The sequence below is a fragment of the Chlorocebus sabaeus genome, chromosome 6 (genome assembly GCF_047675955.1).
Source record: "Chlorocebus sabaeus isolate Y175 chromosome 6, mChlSab1.0.hap1, whole genome shotgun sequence".
NCBI classification, from domain to species: Eukaryota; Metazoa; Chordata; class Mammalia; order Primates; family Cercopithecidae; genus Chlorocebus; species Chlorocebus sabaeus.
Window position 1 is genome coordinate 60,874,974 of NC_132909.1, and position 19,393 is coordinate 60,894,366.

Consider the following 19,393-nt stretch of genomic DNA (forward strand, 5'->3'; position numbering starts at 1 on the left):
GGAGGGCTGAGGCAGGAGAATCACTTGAACCTGGGAGGTGGAGGTTGTGGTGAGCTGAGATTGTGCCATTGCACTCCAGCCTGGGCAACAAGAGCGAAACTCTGTCTAAAAAAACAAAAACAAAAACAAAAACAAAAACAGGCCAGGCGCGGTGGCTCATGCCTGTAATCCCAGCACTTTGGGAGGCCGAGGCGGGCGGATCACGAGGTCAGGAGATCGACACCATCTTGGCTAACACGGTGAAACCCCATCTCTACTAAAAATACAAAAAATTAGCTGGGCATGGTGGCGGGTGCCTGTAGTCCCAGCTACTCGGGAGACTGAGGTAGGAGAATGGTGTGAACCTGGGAAGTGGAGCTTGCAGTGAGATGAGATCAGGCCAGTGCATTCCAGCCTGGGCGACAGAGCAAGACTCGGTCTCAAAAACAAAAACGAAAACATATATATATATGTTTTTTGTTTGTTTGTTTGTAGAAATATGGTCTCACAATGTTGTCCAGGCTGGTCTCTAACTCGTGGGTTCAAGCAATCCTCTAGCCTCGGCGTCCCAAAGTGCTGGGGTTACAGGCATGAGTCACAGTACCCAGCCTCAATCCTTACAACAATTCTGTAAGGCAGGGAGTTTTCTCCTTATTTACTCAGAGAATGTGAGCCACCCCCCAAGCTTTCCCAGCCAGTCCCAACAGGGCAGCCCAGAAACCAGAGTCCACTGGCCTAGATGGGGGAGGGAGGTAGGATGCAGATAGTCCCTTTCCCACCCCACCTCCCAGGCTCCAATCTGGTGCCTAATGGGGACCCCAGAGGCAGAGGCTGGGGGAGGGGCCAGGCCAGGCAGAGTCTGAAAAAACTTCGCGTTTTGTCGATCGCAGCAAAAAGAGGCTCTGCTGCCCCCCTTCCCGGCGTTCAATCTAATTACAGCTCCTCACAGCCCAGATCGATCCAGTCGGAGCTGTTTACCGCGAGCAGCTTTGTCATCGTTCCCATCCCCCACGGCCGCCGACAGAGGTGTGAGTCGGAGTAGGGGGGCCGCCTGGACGCCCCCTTCGTGTGTCCCCTGCCCATCACCATCGCCACCTCACCCCTGCCAGCACCCCACCCGACATCAGGGTCACCCCCACGCCAGCCCTAAAGGCCACCCCTGTGCCAATCCCAGAGGCCGTGGTGGTTCTGGGCCCCTTGTGTGGAAGTGAAAACCGAGGCTTGGAGAGAACGACTGACGGGGCTCAGAGTGGGGACGGGGGAGCTGGAATGAAGCCCTGGACTTGGCCCTGGTACCAACCACCAGCCTCATGCTGCCAGAGCCCGCCATTGCCACTTCTGCCACACAACCTCCACCAGCCTCCAATGAGGCCTCCACCTCCGTCCTCTCCTCCACCATAACTCCTGCACCAGCAATGTCAGTGCTATCCCACCACACCCTCCCTATCACCTCCAACTCCAGCACCTCCTCCTCCACCGCCATCTCCAGCACCTCCACCTCCTCCTCCATCACCTCCACCTCCATCACCTCCACCTCCTCCTCCATCACCTCCACCTCCATCACCTCTACCTCCATCACATCTTCTTCCACCACCTCCACCTCCACCTCCATCACCTCCACCTCCATCACCTCCACCTCCTCCTCCACCACCATCTCCAGCACCTCCACCTCCTCCTCCATCACCTCCACCTCCATCACCTCTACCTCCATCACATCTTCTTCCACCACCTCCTCCTCCATCACCTCCACCTCCATCACCTCCACCTCCACCTCCATCACCTCCTCCTCCATCACCTCCACCTCCATCACCTCTACCTCCATTACATCTTCTTCCACCACCTCCACCTCCTCCACCTCCACCTCCACCTCCATCACCTCCACCTCCACCTCCATCACCTCCTCCTCCATCACCTCCACCTCCATCACCTCTACCTCCATCACATCTTCTTCCACCACCTCCTCCTCCATCACCTCCACCTCCATCACCTCCACCTCCACCTCCATCACCTCCTCCTCCATCACCTCCACCTCCATCACCTCTACCTCCATTACATCTTCTTCCACCACCTCCACCTCCATCACATCTTCTTCCACCACCTCCACCTCCTCCACCTCCACCTCCATCACCTCCACCTCCATCATCTCTACCTCCAGCACTTCCTCCTCCATCACCTCCTCCTCCATCACCTCCACTTCCACCTCCATCACCTCCACCTCCATCACCTCCACCTCCATCACCTCTACCTCCATCACATCTTCTTCCACCTCCTCCACCTCCACCTCCATCACCTCCACCTCCATCACCTCTACCTCCAGCACCTCCTCCTCCATCACCTCCTCCTCCACCTCCACAACCTCCACCTCCATCACCTCCACCTCCACCTTCATCACCTCCTCCTCCATCACCTCCACCTCCACCTCCATCACCTCTACCTCCATTACATCTTCTTCCACCACCTCCACCTCCATCACATCTTCTTCCATCACCTCCACCTCCTCCACCTCCACCTCCATCACCTCCACCTCCATCATCTCTACCTCCAGCACTTCCTCCTCCATCACCTCCACTTCCACCTCCATCACCTCCACCTCCATCACCTCCACCTCCATCACCTCTACCTCCATCACATCTTCTTCCACCTCCTCCACCTCCACCTCCATCACCTCCACCTCCATCACCTCTACCTCCAGCACCTCTTCCTCCATCACCTCCTCCTCCACCTCCACAACCTCCACCTCCATCACCTCCACCTCCACCTTCATCACCTCCTCCTCCATCACCTCCACCTCCACCTCCATCACCTCCTCCTCCATCACCTCCACCTCCATCACCTCCACCTCCATCACCTCCTCCTCCATCACCTCCACCTCCATCACATCCACCTCCATCACCTCCACAACTTCCACCTCCATCACCTCCACCTCCACAACCTCCACCTCCATCACCTCCTCCTCCATCACCTCTACCTCCAGCACCTCTTCTTCCACCACCTCCACCTCCATCACCTCCACCTCCAGCACCTCCTCCTCCATCACCTCCACCTCCAGCACCTTCACCTCCACAATCTCCACCTCCAGCACCTCCTCGTCCATCACCTCTTCTTCCACCATCTCCACCTCCACGACCTCCACCTCCATCACCTCCTCCATTACCTCCTCCTCCATCACCTCCACCTCCACTTCCACCACTTCCATCTCCAGCACCTCCTCCTCCACCTCCAGCACCTCCACCACCTCCACCATCACCTACACCTACACTTCCACCTCCATTACCTCCAGCTCCATCACCTCTACCTCCATCACCTCCACCCACTCCGCCACCTCCATCTCCACCATCACCTCCACCACCTTCACCTCCATTATCTTCACCTCCAGCACTTCTACCTCCACCTCCTTCACCTCCATCACCTCCACTTCTACCTCCATTACCTCCACCTCCACCTCCAACACCTCCACCACCTCCACCTCCACCTCCACCACCTCCACCTCCACCTCCACCAACTCCATCTCCTCCACCTCCATCACCTCCACCCCCTCCACCATCACCTCCACCACCTCCACCTCCACCATCGCCTCCACCACCTCCTCCACCCTTGCCTCCACCACCTCCACCTCCACCACCCTCACCTCCACCACCTCCTCCACCTCCACCATCCTCACCTCCACCACCTCCTCCACCTCCACCTCCTCCACCTCCACCACCCTCATCTCCACCGCCTCCTCCACCTCCATCTCCACCACCTCCACCTCCATCACTTCCATCATCACCTCCACCTCCACCTCCATCACCTTTACCTCCACCCGCCCCATCACCTCTACCTCCATCACCTCTGCCTCCACCACCTCCGCCCCCATCACCCCTACCTCTATCACTTCCACCTCTGCCACCTCCATCACCTCCACTCCCACCACCTCCACATCCAGCACCTCCACCTCTACCTCCACCACCTCCTCCATCACCTTCACCTCCACCTTCCACCTCCCCACACCTCCTCCATTACCTTTTTTTTACTCACCCCCTCCTCTGTTTTCTTCACCTCCCCCTGATTTCCTTCATTATCCTTATCAACACTGCTGAACCCCATCCTGGGATTCTCCTAGTACGTGGCCAGCACAGGATACTCAGCCCCGGGTTCCATCACCAGTGGCTCCCGACCTGCGGTCGGGGGGATAGAGAGTGGTCCCCAACACAGACCTTGGCCACCAAGCTGGAGGAGGAGTGGGGTGGGGCCAGGCTGTCAGGCTTGCTCAGGGACCCCAGGTGAGTCCCACTCCCTTGGAGGCCTCAGTCCCTTCCTTTGTAAAGACAGTGCACCCCCTTCAGGCATGTCCTGGTGCAGGCCAGTCTTCCCTGGGCTCCTGAGCTTTTCCAGGCCCTTCCCTCTCCCCACCCACCACCACCCCCCCTCTCTGTCCTGCCTCCTGCCCTGGCCTCACTCACTCAGCTCCACCTCCCTGGCAGGGTCCAGTCTGGGACCTCTGCACGATGGTTCTCTCTGCCTGGTTGCTCTTCCCCAGGTCCCCTCCTGCCCTCCTCAGCTCCTTCTAGTCTCAGATATCTCCTTCCCTGTGTGGCTACCCAGATACCCCTTGTCTAATCCCGCAACTATCCCTGTCACCCCTGCCACACCTCTTCTTCTTTTTACAACAGTTCACCCACTCTGTTCAGGGTTCCCACTGAGTGAGGGTTTGGATCCCGACAGGATGCCCACTCCCTGCAGCCAGTCCTGCACCTCCTCCAGGACCCTGGGGACTGAGGCCCTGATTCCAGGAGCAGTCACCCCTGAGAGGCTCTGATCTGAGAACTCCAGGTACCCCACCCGTCCCGTCTCCCCAACGGTTATCAGCCTTTTTGGAATCTAAGGATGAGGATGACCTGGGGCTGGTTCCTGGGAGGTCCCCGAGACCCTGGGAGGATATCGAAGATCAACTAGAAGATACAGAGACCCCACGCCCACATCTGAGCCCATGCACAGGGCGCCGGCAAATGCAGTCATGGTGGCTTTACCGTAGCGTCCAGCCTCCCGCCCCAGGGCACCGTCCTGGGTCTGCCCCACCACCCCCAGCATGAACAAGCCGGTCGTTTTATTTTCTGGGCAGGTGGGATCAGGAAATCTCCGGGTGCGGGGTCCCAGCAGTGTGGCTGCCCCTTGGCTCAGTCATCCCTGATGTTCCCGCTGTGTCCAGCAGAGGGCAGCCTTCCCTGCCCCAACCCAGGAAAGGGCAGGGGCTGTAGGCTGTGTCTCCTTGGGGGGAAAAGGAGGCTGGATAGGGGGAGACCCTCAAGTTCCGGATGAAGGCATTTCCTGCAGACCCCCTGGGATTTATCCCCCACACATCAGCTCTGTCCCACTTCCTGCCTTTCTAAAAGTTGCTGGGGGCAGCCGACCACCGGGTGCCCGAGAAGGTGGTCTGCCCTGCTGCCCTCTTGGGCCCTGCCTGGTGTTGGACCATGTTAGCCTCAGTTTCCCGAACTGTAAGATGGTCTTGATCATGGCTGGGCTGTGGGGAAGGGTTTAGCCAGACAAGTCCTGAATGAATACAGCAGGGCTAACACGAGGCTGCCAGCTCCCATCTGGGGGTCCCTGAGAGGAGCTGGGCTCTGGGTGACACTTGCCTTCCAACCATAAAGTTTCTCCCTCCCTCAAGGAAGTCCTTGAGACTTAGGTTTTCTCTCAGGATCTTCCTGGAGAGGGGAGAAATGGAGAAACTGGGGCCACGAGTAGAAAGTTGGCCAGAGAACTCCTACACATTCCTCAAGGCCCAGGAGCAATGGCCTCTCCCCAGGAAGTCCCTCCCTCCCCCACAGCAGAGTCCGAGGTCCCTCCTCTGGGACTCCAGCGGCCACTGTTCCTCCTTTTAGCCTCGTGGGGCCTGAGATCTTTCTGTTGCCCAGCACAGAGTGGAGGTACAGGCAGTGGCTGAGTGATTGAGCAGTGACTACCACATTCCTGAGTTGTCCCACACGAGGGTGGTGGAGTGTGGGGGGGTCTCAGCCCAGACTGCAAGACCCTGTTGGGGAAGACCAGCAGCCACTGCCCTGGAGTGCCAAGTGGGACTGTGGGGCTCCCCGAGTGCCCTTAGCAGGAAGCCGGTAGCTGAGCAGGGGCCCTGGATTCACTCATTGCTGGGGCCCACTTGTCAACCCCTATTACCTTCGAAGAGGGGACCAGCCCCTCTCCTTCTCCTCACCCCTCCTTTCCCCGTCATCCTCCAAGAGGGGACCAGCGCCTCTCCTCCTCACCCCTCCTTTTCTACTCACCCTCCCTCTCTCTCCCCTCTCTGCTCTTTTCCTCCCTTTCCTTCCCTCCCTCTCTTTGCCTCCCTCCCCTCTTCCCCTTCCTTCCCTCACTTCCCTCCCTTCCCTCTCCCCCCCTCTTCCTCCTCTCCCGCTTCATCCTCCTGTTCATCCAGAGGCCTTTGGAGGGGCTGGGCTTGTAATGGGGGAGCCTCCAGGATGCAGCATCCGCTTTCTCCCTGGGGGGGGTCGTGGGTGCCTCTGCACGCACCTGACATTGGCTGCATGCGGGCTGAAGGTGCCAGCCTCTGTCCACTGTGGGGTGTGCCCACGTGGGGCTGCCTGAGGCTTCCCAAATGTCCCGGCAGGGTGGAGGGCGAAGTCTGAGTGAGGGACTGCACAGGCGCTCAGCCACAATGTGGGGGCGGTAGCCCTGCACATCCCAGCCCCACCGGAGCGAGGAGCTGAGAAACCTATGACTGTCAGCAGAGCTGTCTCCGCTCCGGGCGGGAAAGCGGGAGTCAGCCTGTGGGGGCCTGGACGGACGGTGGATGGGGCAACGGATCTCGGTGTGACATCCGTGTGTGGGATGCAGCAGGCTCGCGGTGTGGACGTGAGACGTGAGGGTTGTGGGGTGTGCAGGCTCTTGGGGTGAGTGTAGCTGTCACCCCGCAGAAGCCTGCGGTATGGGATATGCATCCATGTCCGCCCAGCCCCAGGGCGGCTCCTCTCTGCCTCCCCCTGCTCCCCTCACTACTGAGCCAACGGTGATACAGGTGGGCTCCATGGGCCGAGTGGCCTTGAACGCACACCCTGGCGTCTCTGGACATCAGCTTCCCGCTTTATCAAGCGGACGCAGTGACCCAGAGCCCTGTGTCCTCACCGGGCAGCAGTCCTAAGAGTCATGAAGGAGTGAACGCCAAAGCGTGGACCTGCAACCCACTCATCCATTCCACATTCAGGGAGCAGCTACTGCATGAGGCCAGAGAGAGGCAGCTCCAGGAACCGGCCTCCACTCACAGTCACAGGGCAGTGTGAAGCTGCGGCTGCCTGGGACTCCGTTCCCCAACGAGGAGGTCAGCTCTGCTCTGAGTCCAGGAAAGCGGGAGGGAGGACGCCTTTGGGTGGGTACTGGAGTGGAGGCGCGGGCCCCACTGGGCTCTGTGAGGCCTCCGAGTGGATACACAGCTGGCCGGGAGGGAGAATGGACCAGAAGGGCAGGCTCAGGCATCCGGACAGCTGCAGGGAGAGTCCCTGAAGCCCAGCGGACGCCGGCAGTGCTGGGGGCTGGCATGGCAGGAGAGGCACAAGCCAGGGTGGTGCCAGGAGGAGGGGAACGTGGAATCTCCTGGGGGTTTCCAAGGTCTAAGGAGATCAAAGAGCAACTAGGGGAAATGGAGACCAGCTGGGCGATGCCCAAAGGGAGAAGAAGAAATGGCCTCAGGATGCAGCAATGGGTGATTCAAGTGACCGTCCCCCGTCCCTCTGTGCCCGACTCTGTACAGTACCCCAAACCACCAAGTCACGCGAGTCTACCCCGCGATGTGCCCGTCCCCCCGTGTCCTGGAGCTGGATGCCCTCTCCGGCCACCTCTGGTGCTCAGCCCCGGCTTCATGGAGGAGACAATTCAATACGGAGCCCGGTCTCCGGCTGGGATGATGACCCGTTTCCTTAGCGACGCATCCTGCCCCCACCACCAGCTGCCTGGCCCCAGATACGGGGTGCACTGATGGCCCCCCACCATGCTGGTGTCTTGTCCCCACCATGGCCTCTCCAGACCCGAGTCAGTGGGTGACTTGCCCAAGGTCACATGTCCAGTAACTGTGGGGGGCCCCGGTCACATACCTACACCCTCTGTCTACACCCTGTACCCCTGGGGGAGCTGGAAAATTGATTCCCATGGGTGGGAGGCAGTGAAACCTTCTCCAAGGAGACGGGGCTGAGTCATGCCCCAGGCGTGGATCCCCAGAGGCCTCCCCAGCCCCTCATCTGGCCCCACTCCGTTCCCGCTACCCCTCCACTCTGGGTGGCTTACCCGCCCCAAGCCTGCCCTGCCTGCATCTCACGAGGCCTCGGAGCTCACCTTAGCCTCGGCAGGTGCCCAGCCTTGGCAGGGGTCCCCGCCTGCCTCCCTCTTGTCCCCACCCCTCTCCCTCCAGCTTTCCCTGCCAGCCTCCCTGATGGGATTTTAATGACTGCATTTTCAAATTAGTTCTGAGCCTTTCAAAGATTTAACCGGGAAACGCGTTTCCACTTAGACTCTCGGGCTGTCCCTCCCTCGTGGCTCCATCTGGAGGCTGGGCCGCCATGGGGTGGGGGCATGGGGGTGTCAAGGGGCACCTCTCACCCTTGGACATTCAGCCACGGAGACCCACCCCATCAGGCACCCTCAAGTGGGGCAAATCGAGTGGGCAAACACACACACGCACAAGGCGTTGATTTAAAAAAAAAAATGTGATGGAGACGCAGAGCCTGCAGTGGGAGATGGATGTGAAGAAGATGACAGGAAAGGAATCAGTGATAAGAAGCGGCTGAAGCGGCCATCCAGAAAGGGGCTGGGGAGGCTGATCCAGCGTTTCAATGATTGGGAAATTAATCCACAGATAAACTCACACTCGTAAAATGATCCGCCCCGGACGTATTCATTGCAGCTGCTATGGTGACCGCTAACGATTGGAAACAGCCTAAATGTCAGCGGGGCGGGAAGTGCTTCAGGAAAGCCTGAAACCACCACCGAGTCAGAGAGTACTAGGCGTCCAGCAAAAATGACCAGGACGCGCGCTTCATGGATCTGAGCAAGGGGAAGAATCACGGAGCATCTGGAGCTCCCCTTTCTGCAATCAATCAATCAATAAATAAATAAATAAAAATAATTTATTCCTGGAGTCTTTTGCAAGGAGAAATACAAACTGTGATTTGCAGAAGGAAGGGCAACGGAAGCCCCCTCGTCTTGCATTTAAATTCAGAACCTGGCGAATGTGTTAACTATTGTAAAATCATGTAGATTTATTTATTTAGAGACAGGGTCTGCCTGTGTTGCCCAGGCTGGAATGAAGTGAAACAATCACATTTCACTGCAGCCTCGACCTCCCTTGCTCAAGAGATCCTCCTGGCTCAGCCTCCTGAGTAGCTGGGGCCACAGGTGTACACCACCACATCCGGCTAATTTTTTTTTTTTGAGTTGGAGTCTCGCCCTGTCACCCAGGCTGCTGGAGTGCAATAGCGCAATCTCGGCTCACTGCAACCTCTGCCTCCTGGGTCCAAGTGATTCTCCTGCCTCAGCCTCCCGAGTAGCTGGGATTACAGGCACCCGCCACCACACCCTGCTAATTTTTGTATTTTTAGTAGACATGAGGTTTGGCCCTGTTGGCCAGGTTGGTCTCACACTCCTGGCCTCAGATGAACCGCCCACCTCGGCCTCCCACAGTGCTGAGATTACAGGCGTGAGCCACCGCGCCCGGCCACATTCGGCTAATTAAAAAAGTTTTTTGTAAAGATAGGGTCTTCCTGTTGCCCAAGCTGGTCTGGAACTCCTGGCCTCAGGCGATCCTCTTACCTTGCCTCCCAAAGTGCTGGGACTACAGGCGTGAGCCTCCCTGCCTGGCCAAGAGAATGTAGAATTTTTTAAGGAACCAGGGAGCAAAACCAAGGGAGGCGGAGGAGGGGAGGAGGAGCGTGTCCTGTGTTGAGCGCAACCGGGACAGCCGCGGTTCTGGGGCGCCGGATAGGGAAGAAGGCCACTCGCGCCTGGTGGGGTGTGGTTTCCCCGGGGGTGGGATGCGGGGGTGGGATGGGGCGCGCCTGCTGGGGGCTGTGCTTTCCTGCGGAGCCCGCGCCAGTGACCCTGAGGCTCCGAGGCCGCGGGCGCGTGGTCCCGGGTCCCGGGTCTCCTGGTGCCAGGGCACGTGAGTCCAGGTCCTGCCAGGCTCTTGGGGGCTGGGCGCGCTCGGGAATCCACACACCCGCCAAAGTCCGACGTGCGGAACGCGGTGGGCCCAGCCCGACTCCGCAGCTTCCTGGGTGCTGCGGGACGGCGTTTGCTGGGTGACGGAAAGTGAGGCACAGTCATCCCCCGAGCAGGCCCTTCGACGGGAAAGGGCGCTTGGAAAGGCGTGGACTCCTGCTGCCCCGCAACTAGCGTTCCCCACTCACGCATCTCACTCCCTGAGTGTCGGCCAACCTTCCCAAAGCCCCAGCCCCAGGGAGGAGAGCCCAGCAGCATCTGTCCCGACTCCCAAAGAGGAGCAGCTGGGGGCGCACGGAAGGCACGACGGACCCCCAGCCGCCAGCACGAGGGTCTCCGGACGGCGCAGCCGCTGCGTCCAGGGAGAGATGGGGCTTCATCCAGATGTCCCCGCGCCCCACTTTGGGGCGTTGCTGGCTCAAGACTCGGCCCGAGGGCGGATGGGGGTCCTGGGTCAGTCTGCACTGGTCCCAGTGTGAATGGAGGCATCTACACACGTGTCCCCGGGTGCTTCTACACCTGTGACCCGGGCACGCCTCTCCAGCAGCCTGTGCCAGGCACATCTCTGTTTCTCTCTGCCCTGAGTCTGTGGCTCTGTGCTCGGAGGGCTCCCTCATCGCCCCCCACCTCTGCCCACACTCGGGACTCAGGAGGGGTGCCGGTTTCTCAGCCCCTCTCACATTAGCATCTATTTGGCAGAGGGGAAACTGAGGCCATAGGTGTCCCAGGGCTGCCCAAGGTCAGGTGGGTCTCCCTGGCTCCTGGTCCAGCCCCTCCCCTCCCCCACCAGTGCTTCCCTCCCTATTGATCAGGGCCCATATTTAATTAAGAACTTGATTCCAACCAGCACCAGCTCCCCAGGTTAAGTCAGGCTGCCTGCCAGAGACTTACAAAGGCTCAGCCTCCCTCCTAACAGCCGCTCAGGACTTTCCCACCTCCCAGCCTTTGTCTGCTGGTCCCACCAGCCAGAAGTCCCCTCCCACATCCACGTGGGAGGCCACAGTCGGATACTGTAGGACACCACAGGAAACCACATTTTTATCTTAGGGCTCTGGGGAGCCACGGGGCAGAGTGCCAATCAGGGGAAAATGAGCTCCAAAGTGGCCATGCAAAGTTCCCTTAGGATGTGGGGGAGATGGCAGCAAGGAGGAGGAGTGGGCTGGGCGCGGTGCTTCACGCCTGTCATTCCAGCACTTGGGGTGGCCGGGGTGGGTGGATCATCTGAGGTCAGGAGTTCAAGACCAGCCTGGCCAACATGGTGAAACCCCGTCTCTGCTAAAAAAATTAGCTGGGCGTGGTGGCTTGTGCCTGTAATCTCAGCTACTTGGTAGGCTGAGGCAAGAGAATCGCTTGAACCTGAGAGGCAGAGGTTGCACCACTGTACTCCAGTCTGGATGACAAGAGCAAAACTCCATCTCAAAAAAAAAAAAAAAAAAAAAAAAAAGGAGGAGTGGAGCTGGGAGGCCATGATGGAGGAGGAGGGGGAGGAGGAGGAGGAGACCACCATAGTGGTTTAGACTAGAGTGGTAATGGTTGTTGGAGAAGTAGCATGGAATGGGAGGGAGATTCAGGGAGAAGAATGAATGGTTCATGGTTAGTTCTAGGACTTCAGGCTAAGAGGACTTCACAGCCAAATGCCAGTCCAGCCCCTCACCACTCAAGAGACTCCCCCAGACTCCTCTGTGATGTGGGGGTGAGCGTCCCTGTCTCCCAGGCTACAGAAAGGAATTACTGGGACTGAGGCTGGCGTTGGGAGGGGGAGGTCTTCCAGGACAAGCAGAAGTGGGGATGGTCCTGGGGTCTCTGAGCTGGACTTGATGAAGCTGGGACCTTGCCCTCCCATCCTCTCTGGGAGTCTCCGGTGGTCTCCCAGCGGAGAAGACTCACATGCCCACAACACCATCACACTTGGAGGAGCTGGGGGGCGGGGGGAAGCCCAGCGCAGGCCTCACCATCCCTAAAGGATGTGGCTCCTGTGAGGTGGGAAGGTGGAGCTGGTCGGTCACCTGGCTCCACCTGAGGATCGGGCAGCAGCTGAGAACGTGGGAAGTGCCACCGCCCTCTGGTCCCTTCTCTGTGGTCCTTGACCTCAATACACCTCCAAGCCTTCGTCCCCAAGTGCCACCTTCCTGGAATGATCCCCAATATCTGCTGGAGATCAGGGAGCCTGGGCATCCCCAGCCTAGCGTTAGGCCCACCAGACTCAGCGGGGTCGGGGGCGCTGAAACCGCCATGCCCTGGTCCTGTATGGCTCCTCCTGGCGGAAGCTGGCTCCAGATCAGAAGCAGTGTGGGGCTCTGGCAAGCGCCTTTCTCTTCCGCCTCAGCTTGCTGGTCTGTAGAGTGGGGTATGGGAAGTGCATCCGGTTTAAAAGGTCATTCCGGGCAGGTAAGCTGAGGAGGAGGCGGAGGGCTGTGGGCACCCAGTGGGACGCCTCCCCATCTCTCTCCCCGCTCTTCGTGGGAGGCAGGAGCCTGATCCCTGATCCTGGCCCAGGTTCCTAGCTGGGGCTGCTCCTCCCCAGGCCCTGAGGTTTTAAGGGAGGGTGCTGGTTTGGGGTGCCAGAGTCACCTGGGCCTCACGCACAGCCCCACATGGGTCTGGTTCTCATGGCCCTGGGCACAGTATGGGTCTATCCCCACTCCGTACATCCCTGTGGAAACCTACGGTGTCCCCTTCAGACCCCTGAGCCCCTCTGGCACCTCATACCCCCTCTCCTAGGCATCATTTCATTCTGCCCATTTCTCAGATAAGAAAACTGAGGCTCAAGCCCTTTTGCCAGGGATCAGCCAGGGACAGAGCCCGGGGGAGGCCCGGGTCTCCAAGCTCCCAAACTTGGTTATCTCTACTGTCTAATGGGGCAGGGCATCTTTTTCTGGGGGTGTTGGTAAGAGGCGTGGACCCCTTGCAGTGGAAAGTGGGGTTTTCGCAAAAGGCACAGGGGTCTTTACCTCCCTCCCCTCTTCCCCTTCCTTCCCTCCTTTCCCTCTCCTCCTCCTCCTCCTTCTCCTTTTCCCTCTCATCCCTCCCCTTCATCTAGAGTTTGGGTGGGGGTGTCCAGAGTGCTTGTGGAGGGGTGGACACCTGTCCCTTTGAAGGGGATTCCCGGATTGCCTCTCCCATTTCAACCACAGCCCTTGACAGTGGCAGCGGGTAGCGGGGAGAAGTGGGGGAGGGAGGGCCCGCATGAGCCCTGGTGGGGAAGAGGTTCTGCCTCTTTTTCCTTTCCATGTCCATCCCCTTAGGTGCCCAGTCCCTGGCATCTCCCCTGCTCACCCACCACCAAGCAGAGGTGCCCAGTTCCTGCACCAGGTGTCCTCAGCGTGCAACTCCATACACAGCTCTGGTTTTTGTCCCTAGGACAATTTGTCCTGCTTAAGGGCAAAGCATCCCATCCACCTGCGGGGAGGGGTTGGGGTCCTCCCTGCCTCAGTTTCCCCCACGCTGGGCTCCACCATCCCTCAGGGATTCTGGGCTCCTGCCTCCCCATGGTGCCCAAGGAGGAGATGAGGCCCTTCTTTCAACCACCTCCATCTAACTTTGTATTATCTATATACATATTTTTTTTCTGATCAGTTACAAAAAATACTTTTCCTCTGGAGTTGCAATTTAAACAATATTTGAAGACGGACGAAGCTATCGACCCAGCGACGGTGATGAATTAGAGACGGTAATTCGAATTCATCGACCGCCCCCACCCCCGCCGAGGAGCCCGCCCGCCCCTCCCCCAGCCCCTCTCCCATAATTACTGCTGGAGACGGCGCCAGGGGAGGGCTTCGACCAGGAGGCAGCTCCGAAGTGAGGGACTCGGAGGACCTTGGGGTGGGGGTGGGGTGAGGCTCCCAGCCCCATGGGAATGGACTTGGGGACTGCAGGACTCCTAGACGACAGGGGTCCAGAATCTGCCAGTGTCAGACCCAGAATTCGGCCCATCACACGCACATTTTACAGATGGGTAAACTGAGGCACGCAGAACAGGTAGTGGGGCCGAGACTCCGAGGTCTGCGGTGGGATTTCTTGCGTGCTTTAGTGAAACAAACAAACCATCCATTCCCCTCTACCCAGTCCTACCGGATGGGGAAGGAAGGGAGGCTGTGGGAGCTCGGGGCACAGAGGCAGCCTCCAGCACCCAGAGTTTCTCTCCCCCCCATCTCTTTTTTTTTTTTTTTTTTTGGTCTCTCTGCCTCTCTTTTCGTCTCTCCTTCATCTCTGTTCCTCTCTGAGCTTCTTTTTCTCTCCTCTCGGTCTGTTTCTCCCGCTCCCGGTCTCTCCCTCCCCACTCTCCGGTTTTGTCTCTCGACTCCTCCCTCTCTCTCCATCTCCCCTTCTCTCCCTCCCTCTCCGTCTGCACCTGCGGGTCTTTCTCTCTCCTGGCCCCGGCGCCCGGCGGGACACTCGGTACCTGCGGAAACGCGTGGCCGGCCCGAGCTGGGTAAGCGCGATGGGAGACCCGGGGCGCAAAGTTCTTGGAGGAGGCCTGGGGAGGCCCGGGGAGGCCCGCGGTGTTCGCGGAGCGGGGGATGGGGATGCGAGAGGAGAAAGGGCGGCGAGTTCTCTGCTGCGGGGTTGAAATGATGCAGAGGGGTAGAGTTCCCTTTCGAGCACCAGTGTTGGGGCGTCGCCGTGTTAGGTGGAGATGAGGGCGCACCCGGCCATCTACCCGTAACTGCCGCGATTTGCCGCCACTTAACCGCTTTTCATTTGCGCAGCGACCGGAACTAAAGGCCTCCGCCTGAGCCTAATGACCCCGCGGCCCTCGCCCCCGCCACCTCTTACGTCCCAGGCGGAGTCCGGTGGTGTAGATGCGGCCCGCAGCGCACCTGAGACGCGACAGGTGCGCAGGGTTGACGGCGTGAACTCCGCGACCGCAGGTCTTTGCGGGGCCGCGCGGACGGCGTGGGCAGCGGACCCGGCAGAGAGGAGGCGGGCAGGGTGGTCCGGGTTTATCATCCTCAACACCTCAGCGCCTTGCGGGAGGCTCGGTGATGCCAGGCGCTGCGCTCACCCCTCCGGTTCCCCCACGCACCCCTGAGGCGGCGACTGTTCTAACTCTCCCTCCGTCGACGGGAAACCCAGACTCCCACAGCTGAGACTGTTTGTCATTGTCACAAGTCAGGAAGGCGAGGCACAAACGCAGCCTGTTTCCCCATCTGCAACTCTGCCCGTGGCAGGAAGGGGACGGCGGAGGCCTGGATGGCGCTGCGGCCGGCAGAAGCGAACACAGACCTGGGTGCAGGGTCGGGTGCAGGCGAAGCAGGCGATGTCCACTCAGGGCGGGTGCTCCGTGCTGCTGACCCGGCTGCGGGGAGCCCACCCCCCATGGGACTTCTTGCCTGCGGTTTGCCCTTCTGTGACGCTCTGGCTGATGTTTCCTGTGGCCCCCAAATCTGCAATTGCAGTACTGCTAATGGGTCATGTTAGTTACATAACGTGGCAGTGGGAAAAATGGAGAGTGGTGTGGGCTCCTGTTCCACCCACGGTAGACACAACGTCCCCCAAATACGTGCTGGAGAGGAGGCAGCAGGCGGTGGGTATCGAGATACAGAAGCCGTCGCTACCTTACTGGTGTGATGGCAACCACTTGGTGTTTAAACGTCAGAGCTAGGCCCAGTGGGGTGGCTCAAGCCTGTGTAATCCCAGCACTTTGGGAGGCAGAGGCGGGCGGATCACCTGAGGTCAGGAGTTCGAGACCAGCCTGGCCAACATGGTGAAACCCCGTCTCTAATAAAATTACAAAATAATAATAATGATAACAAATAAATAGCCAGGCGTGGTGGTGGGCGTCTGTAATCCCAGCTATTCAGGAGGCTGAGGTGGGAGAATTGCTTGAACCTGGGAGGCAAAGATTGCAGTGAGCTGAGATCGCACCACTACACTACAGCCTGGGCGACAAGAGTGAAACTGCATCTCAATAAATGAATAAATAAACGGTCAGAGCTGTCAGAGGTGTGCCCTCTGCCACCTGAAGCCTCGCACTGCACCTTGAGGGCCGTGACTGTGTGCAGATGTGGCTGCCTGTCGGTGGTGAGCACACAGGTGCCACTGTATGTGTGATGGGGAGGGGAGCGGGACAGACTGAAACCGTCCAGGTTCACGCGACCTCCCTGGGCATAAGGTTACCCTGCCACATGCGAAAGACTATTTTCCTGTGCCCCAAGGCAGAAAAATCTAAGAATCCCATAAGAGGTTCCAGCTAGCCACCTTGCTTGCTCTGCAGAAGGGCGAAACTGAGGCTGGCCTGTTGGTCCAGGTTCCCAGGGGGTTGTCTGGTCCTCCTGGGGTGGAGGGAGGGAATGGCTTGCTAGGGAGGAACAGGACAGGACCCCCGCTGTACTCTTTCCCCAGCCCCCCTGCCTGGACGGGCTGCCTGGGGGCACAGCTGCAAACTCCCTCTGCCTCTTTGCAAGTGGGGCGCCTCCCAGAACCCCCGCCTTTCTCGCCCTTGTGCTCAGAGGAGCGATCGATCAGGCGCCAGGCGCCGCGGCTATTGTCCCTGTGGCCCGGGTGGGCAGCCCCCTCCCCAGCACCACCAGGGGAAGAAACCCCCACCTAGGCCAGGGGCTCTCCTGCACTCCTACACCCCCACCTAGGAAATGGGGGCCCGGCCGGGCTGCCTGTCAGAGGGCAGGTGTGGACTTAGCTGCTGTCAGCTGGGAGGGAGGAGGGAGGAGGGTCCCCAGGGGGCCGGTGGCTGAGTATGAGACAGAGACAGAGGCGGAGAGACAGGGAGAAGAGAGAATGAGCAGGAACAAGAGCAAAACGGAGAGCAAGAGAAAAACAGAGATACCAGTGTGTTCCGACCGAGAAAGGAGAGAAGTGGACATGAGAGACACAAAACCCCAAAGCCAGGCGGGCAGGGGTGCGCGCACCCGAGCCACCACCAAACTGCGCGGGGCGGGCGCCGGCTCGGGGTGTGAAGGCCTCCAGGCGGCGCGGGCCGAGGGTCCCCCGGGCCGCCCCTCCCCCGCCATTCTCGGGTGACCTTTGCCAGCGGCCGGAGGGGAGAGGGAGGGGGTATCGATCGCAGGGCCGAACTACAAAGAAGCGCGCGCTGGGGCAGGGGGGGATGAGCGCGGGCTCGGCCTCTGCTGCTGAGCTGCGGGCGCCCGCTGCACGGTCTCGGAGCTCTGTGGCCCGGGGCTGGGGCCTCAGTACCCCTCTCCACCCATTCTGGAGGAGGGGAGTGGCATCTTAGCGGACAGCAGCTCGTTCGGGGACACAGCTCCCCCCAACAGGCGCGCGCGCATGCACACACACACACACACACACACACACACACACACACACACACACACAATGAGCTTTCCTGAAGGCTGCTTGGGGAGAGGCTCGGAGCCTCCCAGCAGTCTAACAAGGATTAGAGAACCCCTACGCGCTCCCGAAAGGGCAGGAGCAGCGACCCGGGTGTGGGGAGGCGGCACAATCCCTTTCTCCCTTCTGGTAACCGTACAAACGGGTAGCGGCGCGGATCGCAGTCTAGCTTCCTGAGAGGGGGTCCCGGGCTGCCGGGGCGCAAGGGTGGGGCTTGGGGAGCTGGACCCGGACATCAGGCCGCCGCCCCGCTAGGTGCTCGGGAGTCCACAGCCGGCTCCCCCAGGGTCCGGTCGTGCGCGCCACGCTCCTACCTGCCAAGCGCAGCGCCGACATGCGCTGGAACTCTGGCTCCTGCAGCCACTTCCACATCCTGCGGAAGGTCTCGCGGCCGGATTTGAGCTTGCTCCACGGCTTGGGGTTGCGCAGCAGGTCAGAGAGCGTGCCCTGCGAGCGACACAGGATCCGCTGCGCGAAGATTGCCTGCGGGATGCTGTAGCGCTTCAGCTCCGCCGTGATGCGCTGCGCCACCTCCTTGGTGTTGATTTCCTCGGCCGCCGCGCCCGCGCTGGGGCCGCCGCCACCCCCGCCGGGGCCGCCGCCTCCTCCGTGCGGCCCGTGCGCCCCGGCCGCCGCCAGCCCGCCCAGCGGCGCCAGCAGCCCCGCGGCGCTCCCGCTGCCCGCTCCGCCGCTGCCTGTGCCACCGCCGCCTCCGGGCAGCCCGCGGGCCAGTGCGTCCTCGGCGCGTCCCAGCAGCGCGGCGTGAGGCTCGAAGGCGGCAGGCGGCAGCAGCTTGTCCCCGGCCAGGTGGCCTGGCGCGCCGTATGCGGCCAGCGGCGGAGGCGGAGGCGGCGGCGGGGGCTGCGGGGCGCCGTGCAGCGCGGGCGGCAGCGCGTTGGGCAGCGGCGACAGCGGCGACCCCATGGCGGGCAGCTCCTTGCCGTAGGGTCCGTAGAGGTGGCCCACGGAGGCGAGCGCCGCCCGTTCGTCGCGCATGAGGGTGAAGCTGCCGCTCACGCTGGCAGCCAGACGCTGCGGCGGGGGTGGCGGGGGCGGCGCGGCCGCCGGGTGCGGGTGCGCGTGGGGATGGCCGCCGTGCGCCCCGGCCACGGCCGCGGCCGCCGCGTGCTGGTGGAACTTGTCGGCTACGGCGGCGAGCGGCGGCAGGTGCTGCAGGGGCGTGAGCGTCGTGTAGGTGCCGCCCAGGCCCGGAGCCTCGCAGGCCATGCCCATTGCCGGGTGCAGCGGGCCCGCCAGTTCCCCGCGGAAGTCCGCGCCACCGCCCGCGCTGCCCGCGCCGCCCGCGCCCCCGGCACCCCCACCGCCGCCGCCGCCGCCGCCGTCCAGCAGGCTCGCCATGCCGGCCACCAGGCCCGGGCGCCCGGGCGCCACCAGGCCGCGGTGCTGCGCCGCCGCCGAGCGCGCGTGGCCCGGGCTCAGCAGCTCGCCCGCCTGCGCGTGGGCCACGCTGTGCAGGCCCCCCAGGCTTTCCAGGCTCAGCTCCATGCTCGGCTGCCCTCCCGCCGCGCGCGCTCCTCAGCGCCGGCCCCTCGTGCTCAAGGCTGCTGCATGACTCCCGCCCGCTCCCCGGTGGCTGCGCGCGAGGCTGCCCGGCTGCGCGGCGCACGGCCCGGCCCGGCTGCGAGCGCGGCCACCAGGATGTGGCAGGGGAGCGGCCGCCGGCTCCCGGGCCCGGGTCTGACGTCAGCGCCCCCGCCCACCCGCTCCCGCCGCCGCTGCCTCCCGCAGCCTCGCTCTCCGCCCTCCCCGGCCCCCTCGAGCACCAGACAGGCCGAAGTCGGCCAGACTTGGGGCTTCGGCGTCCCTGGCCACTGCGCCTGCCCGCGCCGCCCGGGGCAGGCCGTACCTGGGGGACAGCGGGCGGGGGTCCGAGGACAGA

General features: G+C 61.3%; 1 protein-coding gene across 1 annotated transcript in view; it reads right to left on the reverse strand.

Moving 5' to 3' along the window:
• Positions 1-19,156, reverse strand: part of ONECUT3 (one cut homeobox 3) — a 30,549-nt gene extending 11,393 nt beyond the window's left edge. The window contains exon 1 of the mRNA XM_037994432.2: positions 17,808-19,156. Within this exon, the coding sequence (XP_037850360.1) occupies positions 17,808-18,999 (1,192 nt within the window). The 5' untranslated portion in view covers positions 19,000-19,156. The remainder of the gene's footprint in view (positions 1-17,807) is intronic.
• Between the last annotated feature and the right edge of the window lie 237 nt (positions 19,157-19,393).